This window comes from Anomaloglossus baeobatrachus, chromosome 10, assembly GCF_048569485.1.
Source record: "Anomaloglossus baeobatrachus isolate aAnoBae1 chromosome 10, aAnoBae1.hap1, whole genome shotgun sequence".
Taxonomy (NCBI): domain Eukaryota; kingdom Metazoa; phylum Chordata; class Amphibia; order Anura; family Aromobatidae; genus Anomaloglossus; species Anomaloglossus baeobatrachus.
Window position 1 is genome coordinate 14854083 of NC_134362.1, and position 18351 is coordinate 14872433.

The following is an 18351-nucleotide window of genomic DNA, read 5'->3' on the forward strand; positions in this document are numbered from 1 at the left end:
ATCATGTATCTCTGTATACAGGGAGCTCCCCCTAGTGGTGGCTGCAGACAGGATCTTATCATGTATCTCTGTATACAGGGAGCTCCCCCTAGTGGTGGCTGCAGACAGGATCTTATCATGTATCTCTGTATACAGGGAGCTCCCTATAGTGGTGACTGCAGACAGGATCTTATCATGTATCTCTGTATACAGGGAGCTCCTCCTAGTGGTGGCTGCAGACAGAATCTTATCATGTATCTCTGTATACAGGGAGCTCCTCCTAGTGGTGACTGCAGACAGAATCTTATCACGTATCTCTGTATACAGGGAGCTCCCCCTAGTGGTGACTGCAGACAGGATCTTATCATGTATCTCTGTATGCAGGGAGCTCCCCCTAGTGGTGACTGCAGACAGGATATTATCATGTATCTCTGTATGCAGGGAGCTCCCCCTAGTGGTGGCTGCAGACAGGATCTTATCATGTATCTCTGTATACAGGGAGCTCCCCCTAGTGGTGGCTGCAGACAGGATCTTATCATGTATCTCTGTATACAGGGAGTTCCCCCTAGTGGTGGCTGCAGACAGGATCTTATCATGTATCTCTGTATACAGGGAGCTCCCTCTAGTGGTGGCTGCAGACAGGATCTTATCATGTATCTCTGTATACAGGGATCTCCCTCTAGTGGTGGCTGCAGACAGGATCTTATCATGTATCTCTGTATACAGGGAGCTCCCCCTAGTGGTGGCTGCAGACAGGATCTTATCATGTATCTCTGTATACAGGGAGCTCCCCCTAGTGGTGGCTGCAGACAGGATCTTATCATGTATCTCTGTATACAGGGAGCTCCCCCTAGTGGTGGCTGCAGACAGGATCTTATCATGTATCTCTGTATACAGGGAGCTCCCCCCTAGTGGTGGCTGCAGACAGGATCTTATCATGTATCTCTGTATACAGGGAGCTCCCTCTAGTGGTGACTGCAGACAGGATCTTATCATGTATCTCTGTATACAGGGAGCTCCTCCTAGTGGTGGCTGCAGACAGAATCTTATCATGTATCTCTGTATACAGGGAGCTCCTCCTAGTGGTGACTGCAGACAGGATCTTATCATGTGTCTCTGTATACAGGGAGCTCCCCCTAGTGGTGGCTGCAGACAGGATCTTATCATGTATCTCTGTATACAGGGAGCTCCCCCTAGTGGTGGCTGCAGACAGGATCTTATCATGTATCTCTATATACAGGGAGCTCCCCCTGGTGGTGGCTGCAGACAGGATCTTATCATGTATTTCTGTATACAGGGAGCTCCCCCTAGTGGTGTCTCCAGACAGGATCTTATCATGTATCTCTGTATACAGGGAGCTCCCCCTAGTGGTGACTGCAGACAGGATCTTATCATGTATCTCTGTATACAGGGAGCTCCCCCTAGTGGTGACTGCAGACAGGATCTTATCATGTATCTCTGTATACAGGGAGCTCCCCCTAGTGGTGGCTGCAGACAGGATCTTATCATGTATGTCTGTATACAGGGAGCTCCCCCTAGTGGTGACTGCAGACAGGATCTTATCATGTATCTCTGTATACAGGGAGCTCCCTCTAGTGGTGGCTGCAGACAGGATCTTATCATGTATCTCTGTATACAGGGGTCTGATGTCCGCTGTTCTCTATTTTAGGTGGTGTACTATGTATTCGCGATCATCGGTATTGACCTGTTTAGAGGCGTGATTCCTAATCCTGGAAATGTGAGGTGGGTGTGAGCGGGGGCCAGATAATGATGGGACCCTGGGATGTTCTGGACGGGCCTTCTGTTTAGTCTTTCGCCCCCATAATTCTGCGGTTTTCGGGGTCCCTGTTGCCTCCAGGTCCTCGGTCTTTTCGCTAAAAGTCTCCCTCTTTCTGACTCCTCAGCTCCTCGGATGAAGCCCCCGGTAATGAGACGTCGCCGTGCGGCTCCTTTGAGCAGCTGGAGTATTGGCCCAATAACTTTGATGACTTTGCGGTGAGTCCTTTGCCTCCTCCTCGCGGCGGCGCCGGGTCACCACGATGACGACATTTACATTTTCCATTTCTGCGGCAGGCGGCCTTGGTGACATTATGGGATGTGATGGTGGTGAATAACTGGCAGGTGTTCCTGGAGGCGTACGCTCGATACGCCAGCCCGTGAGTGATGCACAGATTACATACCGGGGAATTATAGCTCTATAGCGCCACTCTCTTCTGGTGGCAGTGCGGGGTACTGCAATTAGTCATTATTAAATTGAATGTGGCAGAGTTGCAGTACCAGACCCATCCTCTATAATGGTGTTGGTCCATTTCTCTGTTATACCTCTCATCACAATGGTCACTGCAGTGCGGCGGGGGTGTGAGGCGCTTATGTGCAGGCAGCGCAGGGCGGGATGTGCAGCCGCCGTCCCAGAGATGACGCTGCGGTCATATTATCCCGTCTCCTCTTTATTCCTAGGTGGTCAAAGTTGTACTTCGTGGCTTGGTGGCTCGTCTCATCCGTGATTTGGGTGAATCTTTTTGTAGCGCTGATTCTTGAGGTAAGACCCCACTGGAGTGACCCCGCCAGAGCGTGCACAGAGCCGGTCAGCCCCCCACGGCTAGTGGTCGCCGGGCCCCGTCCCACTGTGGGGCCGACCAGTTATATCCACAATGAACACCTCTCTGGCCCCATGGAGGCTTCTCGGACAGCGCGTGCCGGGAGAGGCGGCTCCAGGAGCCTCCACACCCACAATACCGCCACCTGCTGATCACATGATCAGTGGGTGCCCCTCCTCTCCGGCCAGCGACTTCTGTCCGGGGAGGGGTCTCTATAAAGATTTTGCAGTTACAACTTAAAAACTGCAAATAAAAATATCTTTAAAGAAGCTCCTAATGTAATAAAAAAATAACATAAAAAATCGAAAAACTATTAACAATATTACAGGGAAAAAAAGTAGTAGTGCAAAAAAATGACAAAAGTCCCAACAAATCTACAAAAAGAATATTAACTGTGCAAGGCTTTGTGCGCACTGGAAAATGGAATTTTCTCAAGAAAATTCCGCAGGCATTGAAAGATTACCGCACCCGCGGTAAAAAACCACGGCAAACCGCACCCGAAAATCGCATGCGGTTTGCAGTGCTTTTACCGCGGTATTGTTCGTGGTATTGTCGCGGTTTTGCCGTGTGCGGGTTGGTACATGTGCTTTATTGGATTCAATGCAATAAAGCACATTAAAAAAAAAAGTCATTTCATTCTGATATAGATAGAGAAATAGACACAGAGGGATGGATGGAGGGATGGATGGAGGGAGGGATGGAGGGAGGGATGGATGGAGGGATGGATGGAGGGATGGATGGAGGGATGGATGGAGGGATGGATGGATGGAGGGACGGATGGAGGGACGGATGGAGGGACGGATGGAGGGACGGATGGAGGGACGGATGGAGGGACGGATGGAGGGACGGATGGATGGACGGATGGAGGGACGGATGGATGGATGGATAAGAGGGATGGATAGATAGAGTCCCTGTGAGCACACGCTGCATTTCTCACGTTTGGTAGTGAGTTCACATTACCGGCCATGGGAAATGTCCTGTAATTACCTCTCTGCAGTCTGTCTCGCTGCGAGGCTGCATTCAGCGCTGTGTATCGGTGTCAGTCGCGGCTGGATGCAAGCATCGCAGGACGTGGATTACGCCGGAGCTGTGTGTTTCGGGAGGGGTTAATAAAATGGTGAACCAGGAGCTTTTTTGTTTTATTTAAAATAAAGGATTTTTTGGTGGGTGTGTTTTTTCACTTTACTTTGGGGTTGATCATGTCAGCTGTCTCATAGACGCTGCCATGATCAAGCCTGGACTTAGTGGCAGTGATCCGCTGCCATTAACTTCTTACATTACCTTGATTGCCACCGCATCACGGCAACAAGAAGAGCCAGGGACACTCCGGGACTGCCGCATAATGCATGCGACAGTCCCGGGGCAGCTGCAGCTGATATTCTCAGCTGAGGGAGGCGGGGGACATTAACCCTGCCCCTCGCCCTCCCCAGCCTGAGAATACCGGGCCGCCGCTGTGTGCTTGCCTTGGCTGGAAGGTAAAAATACGGCGGAGCCCACGTGTTTTGTTTTCTATATTTCCGTTGCTTTCTATGTGTGTTCTATGTCTGTGTCTGTGATGTGTGTGTTTACTCTCTGCTCCGCTTCCTCATCCTGTCATAATGACATCACTTCCCTGCAAACCGCAGGCAGTGCTGAACAATACCGCAGGTAAACTGCGAAATACTGGAGGGAATAATGCAGGGAAACGCAATGAACCGCACAGAATTTTCTGCCTGCGTTATTCCCTGCGGGATTTCACGATTACATTGGAGTCAATGGAGTGAAATCCCGCAGCAACGTGCGGAAAAGTGACATGCAATTGTTTTTGCTGCGGGAATCCCGCAGCAAAACATGCAGCTGTCAAAATCCGCCTAGTACGCAGAACATTTTTTTTTTCCATAGGTTTTGCTGGTGAATCACTGCAGAGATGTTATGAACATTTTCTGCAGCGAAACCGCAGGAAATCTGCGGGAAAAAACTGCAAGTGCGCACAGGGCCTAAAAAGGTAAAATCAAAGTATAAAACCTGCACGCATAAATTTAAAGAAAACAAAAGCAAAGCTATCTTTCTTTGTCGATCCATTGGGAGACCCAGACAATTGGGTGTATAGCTTCTGCCTCCGGAGGCCACACAAAGTATTACACTTTAAAAAGTGTAACCCCTCCCCTCTGCCTATACACCCTCCCGTGCATCACGGGCTCCTCAGTTTTATGCTTTGTGTGGAAGGAGGCACACATCCACTCATGCATTCTCATATTAGTTATATCGGTTGGAAGAAAAGTGGGCCCCCACGGGGCCCCCGGCATGTTCCCTTCTCACCCCACTACGTCGACGGTGCTGTTAAGGTTGAGGTACCCATTGCGGGTACAAAGGCCGGAGCCTCATGCAGTTTTCCTTCACCATCCCTTAGCGGCTCTAGGAGAAGTGGGATCCTGACCGGTCATCCATTTACTGGGACCGTGCTCCCTCCGCAGCCCCTGTGGGAATCTGCTGGACAGTAGTCTATTCATCCTCAGGGACCGGGCCCTGCATCTATAAGGTACTCTGTGTTCCCATGGGGACTGTGCAGGGAGCGCGCCTTCTTCCCGGACGCTGCAGCAGCTGCTGATTTGTGAAGACCGGCGGACTTCCGCGCCGACCGCGCCTGCTTGTCGGCCGCGGTCTTAAATTTAGTCCCCGGCTTCATTGCGGCCTAGTAGCAAAACTCCCGCCCCCGGGCCTGCCTGTCAGGGGTAAGGGCGGGACTGCCGACCTGACGTCGGATGTGAGGGCCGGAGCATCCTGTATGTTTCCTCCCCCCTCACTGATCACTGTGGGGACCCCAGATTCCCGCACTTTTCTAGCGCCGCCCACGGCTCCACTCCTCCCCAGAGAGCTCCGGCAGCCATTTTTTTGGCATTCTGCCGGTGGAGGATTACCAGGAAAGAGCTCTGCAAATCTGGGAGGCCTAAGGCAGGGAATCTGGAGGACACACGCTCCGCTTTTTAGTGGTCGGTAAGCCACACCGGTCACCCGGTGCTGGTCCCCTTAGGGTGCCGGAATAGATACGTATTATATATATATATACTTCTGTTCGGTCGGGCTATATACCCTTTCCCATATACCCTCAGTGATCACTCTCCTAGGAGACAACAGCATGTCGTCCACAAGGAGCAAGGGTGCTAAGGCACAGGGTTTTTTTGCGACCTGTACCTCTTGTGCGGCTATGTTACCTGCGGGTTCCACCTACCCTCACTGTGAGCAATGCTCGACCCCTGTTTTGCTTGCTCAGCCGGAGCCTTGGTCACTAGTGGGCCCCTCGGCTCAGGTAGACCCCCCTGCTCCCCCTGTCCAGGCGGCAGGGACAGAGTTTGCCGTTTTTGCTGAGAAACTCTCTGAGTCACTTTCTCAATCCATGGCTCAGTCTATGGACAAATGGTCTGCCAAGCTGCTAGAGGCTTTGCAGTCCAGACCGGTCCTTACACAGGCCCCGGGCCCTGTTGGATCGTCGCCTCCAGGCCCCTCTCTGTCCGCGCTGCAGCACGTTCCCAGGGGGGGCCCTAGGTCTCACGTGGAGGACTTCTGCCCGGACCACAGTCCCAGACCGGCTAAGCGGGCTCGCTGGGTATCTTCCCCGACTTCTTCACGCTGCTCGGGTTCCCAGCTTGAGGACTCTCTGGAGGACGAGGCGGACGTCGCAGCTCAGGGCTCTGACCCTGACGTCGCCCTTAACCTTGATACACCTGAAGGGGACGCCATAGTAAATGATCTTATCTCGTCCATCAACCAGGTGTTAGATCTATCTCCCCCGCCGCCGCCTATAGAGGAGTCGGCGTCTCAGCAGGAGAAACACCAGTTTAGGTTTCCTAAACGTACACGGAGTGCGTTTTTCGATCACTCTAACTTCAGAGATGCTGTCCAGAAACCCAGAGCGGTTCCGGACAAGCTTTACTAAGCGCCTTACTGACACACGTTACCCCTTCCCCTCTGACGTAGTTAAGGGTTGGGCTCAATGTCCCAAGGTGGATCCTCCAGTCTCTAGATTGGCGGCTAGATCTGTGGTATCGGTTGCAGATGGCTCATCGCTAAAAGATGCCACTGACAGGCAGATAGAGCTCCTGGTGAAATCCATCTATGAAGCCACGGGCGCGTCTTTTGCCCCGGCTTTTGCAGCCGTGTGGGCACTCCAAGCTATCTCAGCTTGTCTGGCTGAGATTAATGCGGTCACACGTAATTCTGCTCCGCAGGTTGCGTCTTTGACTTCTCAGGCGTCAGCTTTTTCTTCCTACGCCATGAACGCAGTCCTGGACTCTGCTAGCCGTACAGCGGTGGCATCCGCTAATTCTGTGGCAGTCCGCAGGGCCATGTGGCTGCGCGAATGGAAGGCAGACTCTGCTTCCAAGAGGTTCTTAACCGGTTTGCCGTTTTCTGGCGACCGATTGTTTGGCGAACGATTGGATGAGATTATTAAGGAATCCAAGGGAAAGGACTCCTCCTTACCCCAGTCCAAACCGAAGAGACCTCAGCAATGGAAAATACAATCGAGGTTTCGGTCCTTTCGTCCCTCCGCCAAGTCCCAATCCTCTTCGTCCAGCAGGCCGGAGAAAGGCCAGAGGAACTCCTATGCGTGGCGGTCCAAGTCACGCCCCCAAAAAGCCGCCGGAGGCAATGCCTCCAAGGCGGCCTCTTCATGACTCTCGGCATCCCCGAACCGCATCCTCGGTCGGTGGCAGGCTCTCCCGCTTTTGCGACGCCTGGTGGCCACATGTTCAAGACCGATGGGTGAGAGACATTCTGTCTCACGGTTACAGGATAGAGTTCAGCTCTCGTCCTCCGACTCGTTTCTTCAGAACCTCTCCGCCCCCCGATCGGGCCGATGCACTTTTTCAGGCGGTGGACGCTCTGAAGACAGAAGGAGTTGTGACCCCTGTTCCCCCTCAGGAACATGGTCGCGGCTTTTACTCCAACTTGTTCGTGGTGCCAAAGAAGGGACGGTTCATTCCGTCCCGTTCTGGACCTTAAACTACTCAACAGACATGTGAGCACAAGACTGTTTCGGATGGAATCTCTCCGCTCGGTCATCGCATCGATGTCACAAGGAGACTTCCTAGCATCGATCGACATCAAGGATGCTTATCTCCATGTGCCGATCGCACCCGAACATCAACGCTTCTTGCGTTTCGCCATCGGGGACGAACACCTTCAGTTCGTGGCATTGCCTTTCGGCCTAGCGACAGCCCCACGGGTGTTCACCAAGGTCATGGCATCCGTTGTGGCGGTCCTGCATTCTCAGGGCCACTCGGTGATTCCCTACTTAGACGATCTCCTAGTCAGGGCACCTTCTCAGGTGGCGTGTCAAAACAGCCTTACCGTAGCTCTGGCGACTCTCCAGCAGTTCGGGTGGATCATCAACTTCCCAAAATCCAAGTTGACACCGACCCAATCACTGACTTACCTCGGGATGGAGTTTCATACACAGTCAGCGGTAGTCATGCTACTGCTGGACAAACAGCTTTCTCTGCAGGCAGGGGTGCAATCTCTTCTTCGGGGTCAGTCACACCCCTTAAGGCGCCTCATGCCCTTCCTGGGGAAGATGGTGGCAGCGATGGAGGCAGTGCCCTTCGCGCAATTCCATCTGCGGCCACTCCAGTGGGACATTCTCCGCAAATGGGACAGGAGGTCGACTTCCCTCGACAGGAACGTCTCGCTTTCCCTTGCAACCAAGACGTCTCTTCAGTGGTGGCTCCTTCCCAATTCTCTATCGCAAGGAAAATCCTTCCTACCCCCAACCTGGGCTGTGGTCACCACGGACGCGAGCCTGTCAGGGTGGGGAGCGGTTTTCCTCCACCACAGGGCTCAGGGAACCTGGACTCCGGTAGAGTCTTCCCTTCAGATCAATGTTCTGGAGATAAGGGCAGTGTATCTAGCCCTATTGGCTTTTCATCGGTGGCTGGAGGGCAGGCAGATCCGTATCCAGTCGGACAACGCCACTGCCGTCGCATACATCAACCACCAAGGCGGCACTCGCAGTCGTCAAGCCTTCCAGGAAGTCCGGCAGATTCTGCAGTGGGTGGAAGCCACAGCCTCCACCATCTCCGCAGTTCACATCCCGGGCGTAGAAAACTGGGAAGCAGATTTTCTCAGTCGTCAGGGCATGGACGCGGGGGAATGGTCTCTTCACCCAGACGTGTTTCGAGAGATCTGTCGCCGCTGGGGAACGCCGGACGTCGATCTCATGGCGTCACGGCACAACAACAAAGTCCCGGAATTCATGGCACGGTCTCAGGATCACAGCGCTCTAGCGGCGGACGCGTTAGTTCAGGATTGGTCGCAGTTTCGACTGCCTTATGTATTTCCTCCTCTGGCGATGCTGCCCAGAGTGTTGCGCAAGATCAGGTCCGACTGCCGTCGCGCCATTCTCGTCGCTCCAGATTGGCCGAGGCGGTCGTGGTACCCGGATCTGTGGCATCTCACGGTGGGTCAACCGTGGGCACTACCAGACCGACCAGACTTGCTGTCACAAGGCCTGTTTTTCCATCTGAATTCTGTGGCCCTCAACCTGACTGTGTGGCCATTGAGTCCTGGCTCCTAGCGTCTTCAGGGTTATCTCAGGATGTCATTGCCACCATGAGACAGGCCAGGAAACCAACGTCCGCCAAGATCTATTACAGGTCTTGGAGGATCTTCTTGTCCTGGTGCTCTGATAAGGGTTTTACTCCCTGGCCTTTTGCCTTACCCACTTTTCTTTCATTCCTTCAATCCGGAATGGACAAGGGTTTGTCACTCGGCTCTCTCAAGGGACAAGTATCGGCGCTATCCGTATTTTTTCAAGTGTCTGGCCAGGCTTCCGCAGGTCCGCACGTTCCTGCAGGGAGTTTGCCACATAGTCCCACCTTACAAGCGTCCGCTGGAACCCTGGGACCTTAACAGAGTGCTAACGGCTCTTCAGAAACCACCTTTCGAGCCGCTGCGGGATGTCTCTCTATCACGTCTTTCGCAGAAGGTGGCATTTCTAGTGGCAGTTACATCACTCCGTAGAGTGTCGGAGCTGGCAGCTCTGTCATGCAAAGCCCCCTTCCTGGTTTTTCACCAGGATAAGGTGGTTCTGCGTCCTGTTCCGGAATTTCTCCCTAAGGTGGTATCTCCTTTTCATCTCAATCAGGATATCTCCTTACCTTCATTTTGCCCTCATCCAATTCACCAATGTGAAAAGGATTTGCACTCATTAGATCTAGTGAGAGCACTCCGGTTCTACGTGTCTCGCACGGCGCCCCTGCGCCGTTCAGATGCGCTCTTTGTCCTTGTCGCTGGCCAGCGTAAGGGTTCGCAGGCTTCCAAGTCAACCTTGGCTCGGTGGATCAAGGAACCGATTCTCGAAGCCTACCGTTCTTCTGGGCTTCCGATTCCTTCGGGGCTGAAAGCCCATTCTACCAGAGCCGTGGGTGCGTCCTGGGCATTGCGGCACCGGGCTACGGCTCAGCAGGTGTGTCAGGCAGCTACCTGGTCTAGTCTGCACACTTTCACGAAACACTATCAGGTGCATACCTATGCTTCGGCAGATGCCAGCCTAGGTAGGCGAGTCCTTCAGGCGGCGGTTGCCCACCTGTAAGAGGGGGTCGTTTCGGCTCTTTTTATCGAGGTATTCTTTTACCCACCCAGGGACTGCTTTTGGACGTCCCAATTGTCTGGGTCTCCCAATGGAGCGACAAAGAAGAAGGGAATTTTGTTTACTTACCGTAAATTCCTTTTCTTCTAGCTCCTATTGGGAGACCCAGCACCCGCCCCTGTGCCCTTCGGGCTGGTTGTTCTTTTGTGTACACATGTTGTTCATGTTGAATTGTTCTTTTGGTTCATGGTCTTCAGTTCTCCGAACATCCTTCGGATTGCATTTACCATAGACCAATTTATAAGTTTTCTGCTTTTGCACCAAAACTGAGGAGCCCGTGATGCACGGGAGGGTGTATAGGCAGAGGGGAGGGGTTACACTTTTTTAAGTGTAATACTTTGTGTGGCCTCCGGAGGCAGAAGCTATACACCCAATTGTCTGGGTCTCCCAATAGGAGCTAGAAGAAAAGGAATTTACGGTAAGTAAACAAAATTCCCTTCTTTACATGTTTTTGTTGCGGATTTTTCCCCACTTTTTTAATATGCGTGAAACCTGTAGAAAAACACTTGCAAGAATTGACATGTTGAAGATCTGAATCTGCTGCAAAATTAGAAACAATATGCAACGTGTGCATGAGAATCTGGAGCTGGAGCTAGGAAATGCTTCAGATTTTGAGACAAAACTATGCGGAAAAAAATGCTACAATAATGCAACGTGTGCACAAACCCTAAGACCCCAGAAGGCCTCTGCGTGTTGCTTATAGCGGACGCCATGGATCAGATTTGTTTCTCCACCACATCCCAGAAAACCCGGCGTGTGCTGGGGACACCTCGCAAAAACCTCCGTATACCTGTAACAACCCACAAGACCAATCAAATATTGGGAACACCCCACAAGACCCGGTGTATACTGGGAACACTCCACAAGACCTGCCGTATACTGGGAACACCCCACAAGACCTGCCGTATACTGGGAACACCGCACAAAAATTGCCTTATACTGAGAGCACCCCACAAGATCTGCCCTATACCAGGAACAGCCCAAAAGACCTGCCGTATACTGAGAGCACCCCACAAGACCTGTTGTTTTGGACTTGACTAGTCGTCCACCCAGCACCCGCCCCTGTTCCCTTCGGGCTGTTGTTCTTTTGTGTACACATGTTGTTCATGTTGAATTGTTCTTTGGTTCATGGTTTTCAGTTCTCCGAACATCCTTCGGATTGAATTTACCTTAGACCAATTTATAAGTTTCCTCCTTCCTGCTTTTGCACCAAAACTGAGGAGCCCGTGATGCACAGGAGGGTGTATAGGCAGAGGGGAGGGGTTACACTTTTAAAGTGTAATACTTTGTGTGGCCTCCGGAGGCAGAAGCTATACACCCAATTGTCTGGGTCTCCCAATAGGAGCTAGAAGAAAAGGAATTTACGGTAAGTAAACAAAATTCCCTTCTTTGAAAGTTTAAAATGTTCCTTTTTTAAAAAAACTATAAAAATGTTACAAACATCGTATCTTTTGTAAACATTCCATAACAATGAAGTGTTCGGTATCCACATGACTATACAGCGTAGTAAAAAAACTCAATACAACGCCAGACCTGTTTCTTCTTTGTACTGGCGTCCCCCCCCCCCCGTTTCGTTTCCCCCCTCCCAAAAAAAAGTATAAAAAATACGTTTTTGGAGTTTCAGAAAGTTCCAAAAATATCTTTCAAAGTCAAGGGGGGTGTAAAAATAAAAAAAAAATTAAAAAAAAATTCTGAAAAAAGTTTATGCTGCTGAAATAGAGGGGAAATTATAAAGGGGGAACATGAGATGGAGGGGGAAGGCGCGGGGACTGGGAATCACCGGGGACTACGATATCAGGCATCTGCAAGTTTTTCTTACTCGTATTTGTCTTTCTAAATGATAAGACATTTTCTTTTCTTTCTTTATCTTTTATTTTTTATTCTTTAGAACTTCATCCATAAATGGGATCGCAGTTACCGGCACTCGGCGTCGCTGTCTCCGTCCCAGGAGGTGGAATATCACATGACGGTGCAGCTCATGTTCAGGTAAAGGCTTCATACGTCCGCATTGAACGTTTGCACCTATGATCCGTGTCTGTGGATGCAGCCTGTAAACTGCCGCCGTGCACCATAGGACCCAGTGTTTGTGTGGTGACCCTCTGCAGGGAAAAGAGCCGGCCGCTGCACTTCCTAAAATTGTTATAAAAATAAATTAGATAAATCATTAAAATACCAGAAAATAAAGTAGAAAATAATTTACGGAAAAGCATTAAAAATGTATAAAATTTACAAAAAGGGATAAAAAATAGAATTCATGAATAAAGTAAATAAAAGTCTAACATTCACATATAAAGAGTAAAAGAGAGTAAAAGGTCTAACATTTACAGTAAAAGGGGGGAAAAAGGTAAACTATATACAGTGTATGTATATACTGTGTATGTATGTGTGCGTGTGTATATATGTGTATATATGTGTGTGCATATATATAGAATGTATTATCAAAAATGTATTCTGCACACAAAAACCACAAAACAAATAGAAATGTAATTATTAAAAGGCAAAAACTAAGCTAATAGAAGCATTTCACAACATATACAGTTAGGTCCAGAAATCTTTGGCCAGTGACACAATTTTGGCGAGTTGGGCTCTGCACGCCACCACATTGGATTTGAAATGAAACCTCTACAACAGAATTCAAGTGCAGATTGTAACGTTTAATTTGAAGGTTTGAACAAAAATATCTGATAGAAATTGTAGGAATTGTCACATTTCTTTACAAACACTCCACATTTTAGGAGGTCAAAAGTAATTGGACAAATAAACCAAACCCAAACAAAATATTTTTATTTTCAATATTTTGTTGCGAATCCTTTGGAGGCAATCACTGCCTTAAGTCTGGAACCCATGGACATCACCAAACGCTGGGTTTCCTCCTTCTTAATGCTTTGCCAGGCCTTTACAGCCGCAGCCTTCAGGTCTTGCTTGTTTGTGGGTCTTTCCATCTTAAGTCTGGATTTGAGCAAGTGAAATGCATGCTCAATTGGGTTAAGATCTGGTGATTGACTTGGCCATTGCAGAATGTTCCACTTTTTTGCACTCATGAACTCCTGGGTAGCTTTGGCTGTATGCTTGGGGTGATTGTCCATCTGTACTATGAAGCGCCGTCCGATCAACTTTGCGGCATTTGGCTGAATCTGGGCTGAAAGTATATCCCGGTACACTTCAGAATTCATCCGGCTACTCTTGTCTGCTGTTATGTCATCAATAAACACAAGTGACCCAGTGCCATTGAAAGCCATGCATGCCCATGCCATCACGTTGCCTCCACCATGTTTTACAGAGGATGTGGTGTGCCTTGGATCATGTGCCGTTCCCTTTCTTCTCCAAACTTTTTTCTTCCCATCATTCTGGTACAGGTTGATCTTTGTCTCATCTGTCCATAGAATACTTTTCCAGCACTGAGCTGGCTTCATGAGGTGTTTTTCAGCAAATGTAACTCTGGCCTGTCTATTTTTGGAATTGATGAATGGTTTGCATCTAGATGTGAACCCTTTGTATTTACTTTCATGGAGTCTTCTCTTTACTGTTGACTTAGAGACAGATACACCTACTTCACTGAGAGTGCTCTGGACTTCAGTTGATGTTGTGAACGGGTTCTTCTTCACCAAAGAAAGTATGCGGCGATCATCCACCACTGTTGTCATCCGTGGACGCCCAGGCCTTTTTGAGTTCCCAAGCTCACCAGTCAATTCCTTTTTTCTCAGAATGTACCCGACTGTTGATTGTGCTACTCCAAGCATGTCTGCTATCTCTCTGATGGATTTTTTCTTTTTTTTCAGCCTCAGGATGTTCTGCTTCACCTCAATTGAGAGTTCCTTAGACCGCATGTTGTCTGGTCACAGCAACAGCTTCCAAATGCAAAACCACACACCTGTAATCAACCCCAGACCTTTTAACTACTTCATTGATTACAGGTTAACGAGGGAGACGCCTTCAGAGTTAATTGCAGCCCTTAGAGTCCCTTGTCCAATTACTTTTGGTCCCTTGAAAAAGAGGAGGCTATGCATTACAGAGCTATGATTCCTAAACCCTTTCTCCGATTTGGATGTGAAAACTCTCATATTGCAGCTGGGAGTGTGCACTTTCAGCCCATATTATATATATAATTGTATTTCTGAACATGTTTTTGTAAACAGCTAAAATAACAAAACGTGTGTCACTGTCCAAATATTTCTGGCCCTGACTGTATTTTAACACCACAGATATTCTGTCTCTTTCCCCGTCTGTCTGTATGTCTTTGTCTGTCTCTCTATCTCTCTGTTTCTTTCCCCATCTGTCTGCCTGTCTTTGTCTGTCTCTATTTCTCTGTCTCTTTCTCCGTCTGTCTCTATCAAGGTCTGTGTCTTTCCCCATCTATCTTTGTCTTTCTGGCTGTCTCCTCCTTCCCTGTCTGCCTGTCTCTGTCCCTGTCTGCATGTCTGTCTGTCTCTTTCCCCGTCTGTCTCTTTCCCCGTCTGTCTCTTTCCCTGTCTGTCTCTCTGTCTGTCTCTATCCGTCTCCCCACCGACACCTTATTACCTCACATATAAGCTTCTTATACTATGAATGTCTTTTGTTCCTATAGCAACCACTCACAGCTCCTACTAATAACCTGTAGTTCCAGGCTCCATTTACTTTAATGGAGGCAGGTTTTTTGGAAAGTAACTGTAAAGCGCGGGGTTAAATTTTCCCATCAAAACATAGTCTACGACGTTCCCTGGGTCACATGAGGTGTCTGTGCAAAATTTTGTGATTGTAAATGCGACGGTGCAGATACACTTTTCGTTTCACTTTTTCCCCATTATGTAAATGGGGGCAAAATTGATTGGTAAATTGGAACACGCGGGGTTAAAATTTCGCCTCACAACATAGCCTATGACGCTCTCGGGGGCCAGACGTGTGAGTGTGCAAAATTTTGTGGCTGTAGCTGCGACGGGGCAGATACTAATCCCAGACATATACATACACACATTAATTCATACATACATACAGCTTTATATATTGGATATATCTATTTTACACAATTAAAACCTTTTTGTACTTTTAATAACTTTTGCGCTTTTTTATTCTTTTCTTTTCTTTGGGGATTTCCCTGTTTTTATGCTTATTTGTGCATTTATTATTGTTGTGTGTTTTGTTTTTTTTTGTTTTTTTTTATGCAATATTTAAAAAGAAAAAATATACATGACCCAAATAGTTCAAGATCGCCAAAGAGAAATGTCCTTGTTAGTTGACAACCAAAAGGTCTTTCATGAATTGTAACTATGCAAACATTAACGAATGGTCACAGGCGCCAGAGATGTGCCTATGACCATCTCTTTCTGTTGGGACCATCCTCTGATCCTCTGCTGATCACTAAATGTTCCTCTGTAGATCCCTCTGGATCATTTGTAATCTGTCGTGAGTGTTCAGCTTCCTGCAGCGCCTCCGAAGGCCAGGTGTAGTATTACATCGGTGCAGATTGAAATCGATAGGACCAGATCCGTCCTCCAGAGCAGGAGACCTGAAAATTGCAACTGCTTTACATTCATAAATCTGATATTTTACTACCGTATTTTTCGCTTTATAAGATGCACTTTTGTTCCCCCAAATTTTAGGGGAAAGTAGGGGGTGTGTCTTATAATCCGAATATACGGATTATATACTACAGGGCCCAGGGGAGGTGGGGGCAGTTCTTGAGCGGTGCTGGAGGCTGAGGCAGGCTGGTGGAGGCTGCAGGAGGCAGCAGGAGAATTCCTGCTTCCGCTCATATAATATGCACTGCCGCTGTCCATCACCGTGGTGCTGAAACCGCACCGCGGTGATGGGCTGGGGGAGTGGCGCATATTATATGTCCCTGTGCTCCCCTTTGATGGCACATGCCCCCCCCATGTGTTGGATATGGCCCCCATGCTGCTGCCCATAGTAAAATATAAAACTCTTTACTTACCTCCTCCAGCGCTAATCTCCCGATATCTCTGCTGCCGCTGTGATCAGGCACGCAGAGATGATGTCACTCTGCTGTGCCGATCACATGACCGGCACCGAAAAGCAGGAAGTGCAGGAGCTCAGCAGCACGGAGGGAGGACAGCGCTGAGAAAGTAAGGAAAGTGTTTTATTTTACTATGGGCAACAGCATGGGGGCCATATCGAACACAGGGGGATGTGTGCCATCCATAGGGGGCCATGAGCAGCACAGGGGGACGTGTGCCATCCATAGGGGGCCATGGGCAGCACAGGGGGACAAGTGCCATCCATAGGGGGCCATGGGCAGCACAGGGGGACAAGTGCCATCCATAGGGGGCCATGGGCAGCACAGGGGGACGTGTGCCATCCATAGGGGGCCATGGGCAGCACAGGGGGACGTGTGCCATCCATAGGGGGCCGTGGGCAGCACAGGGGGACAAGTGCCATCCATAGGGGGCCTTGGGCAGCACAGGGGGACAAGTGCCATCCATAGGGGGCCATTGGCAGCACAGGGGGACGTGTGCCATCCATAGGGGGCCGTGGGCAGCACAGGGGGACAAGTGCCATCCATAGGAGACCTGTGCCAGCTGTAGGGGACGTGTGCCAGCACAAGGGGGCTATATTCAATATAAGGGGGCCATATCCAGATTAAGGGGGCTAATTTTAGGATAGGGGGGCTATGAGGGACATATACTCTATATGATTTGTTAAATGGACACTGGCATTATAAGACGGACCCCATTTAACATTTAAAAAAAAAAAATTCTCTTCACCAAATTTGGGGGTGCGTCTTATAATCAAGTGCGTCTTATAAAGCGAAAAATACGGCAATTTTTTATTCTGTTCTCCCTCTTAGGGAAGACTTGGAGGAGCCCACAGACGAGGAGCTGCTGGAGCGGCTGCACCACCACCCGCACCTCCACCTCTCCAGATGACACTCGCTGCCCGCAGGTCCCTTTACATAAATGGATCTGGACAATCAGGGAATGGATCACTCTGCGCTGCCAAACTGAACCAAGACTGTACTGCGCTCCTCCGCTCCATCGTCACACAGTCCGGGCTCCTCGCGGTTCACCGCCCGTTGCGCTGATTCTGGATATTTTTATTACTTCTGTTACAAATGATCTCGTGATTTTATAGCGATTCCTTTGACTTTCACCCTTTGTATACGGAGGGACCAGTATCGTTGCTGCTTTCCTCCAGAAACAGCGCCACTCCTTTTTATACAGGTTGTGTGTGGTACTGCACATTGGCCACAGTCACTTAAATGTTGCAATACCAGAGACATGTACACAGGGGGTGCTATTTCTGGAAAAATTTAATTTTTTTTTCCTAATACTGAGCAACCTACCCTTTAATTTTTTTTTTTTGTCCTGTCCGATTTTAAGCACCAGGTGGAATTTGTTGCTCACAGGCACTTTGTTCTTTTTTTGCCTGCAGATTTTGTTTTTTTTTCTTTTTTATTATTTTGTACCCAGATGATGCGTGACCAGTGACTCGTCAGATTTTCTAGATTTTAATATTTTTTTTTTTGTATTTTTTTTTTTAGGGCTGGCATTATGAGTCCAATTTCCCTAAAGACCTAAAATAAATAAAGATAAGGAACATTTTGCGGGGGGAGGGGGGGAATACACTTTGTGCCGGCCTGAAGGATTGACACCTGAAAATGGGAGTTAAGGAACCCCAAAAAAAAGAAAATCATTCCCTCAGGCCCTGCAGGAGCTTTAGTTTTGGCAGGAGTGTTCCTTTAAGTAAATAGAATATATAATATATATAATGTATAAATATATAATATTTTTACCTGGTGTAAACGCCGCTGTTCTCCTGAATCCGGCGATGTTTTTCTTTTCTCCCTGCGCCGCTCCGTTCCTGAGATATGGCCCTCTTCTCCCTGACATAAATCTAGTCTTTTTAGCCAACTGGGAGTGACCCTCCTCTTTTCTATGTGGGTGTGTCCTTTAGGACCACACCCACTTTTCATAAGACTGGATTTAAATACCGGGAACAGGAGGCCATATCTCAGGAACGGAGCGTCGCAAGAAGAAAAGAAAAACATCGCCGGATTCAGGAGAACAGCGGCATTTACACTGTAAAAAGAAACAACGTATTAATGGCGAGAACGAGGTCTCCTTTAATTGTCAATTCTTATACAGTTACAAAGACAATTGATAGAATTTCTTACATTTTTGGTTTTGCACTACTTTTTTTTTCTTAAATGAATTGAGA

General features: G+C 48.9%; 1 protein-coding gene across 3 annotated transcripts in view; it reads left to right on the forward strand.

Annotated features, from left to right (window-relative positions):
- Window positions 1-18140, forward strand: part of TPCN2 (two pore segment channel 2) — a 39453-nt gene extending 21313 nt beyond the window's left edge. For 2 of the 3 annotated variants that reach the window (XM_075325197.1, XM_075325199.1), the window contains exons 20-25: window positions 1649-1722; window positions 1884-1974; window positions 2053-2135; window positions 2437-2518; window positions 12089-12186; window positions 16982-18140. In XM_075325197.1, coding sequence (XP_075181312.1) covers window positions 1649-1722; window positions 1884-1974; window positions 2053-2135; window positions 2437-2518; window positions 12089-12186; window positions 16982-17060 — 507 coding nt within the window. In that variant the 3' untranslated portion in view covers window positions 17061-18140. Of the gene's footprint in view, window positions 1-1648; window positions 1723-1883; window positions 1975-2052; window positions 2136-2436; window positions 2519-12088; window positions 12191-16981 lie in introns of those variants that run through there. The other variant, XM_075325198.1, reaches the window with a different exon arrangement.
- The last annotated feature ends 211 nt before the right edge of the window (window positions 18141-18351 follow it).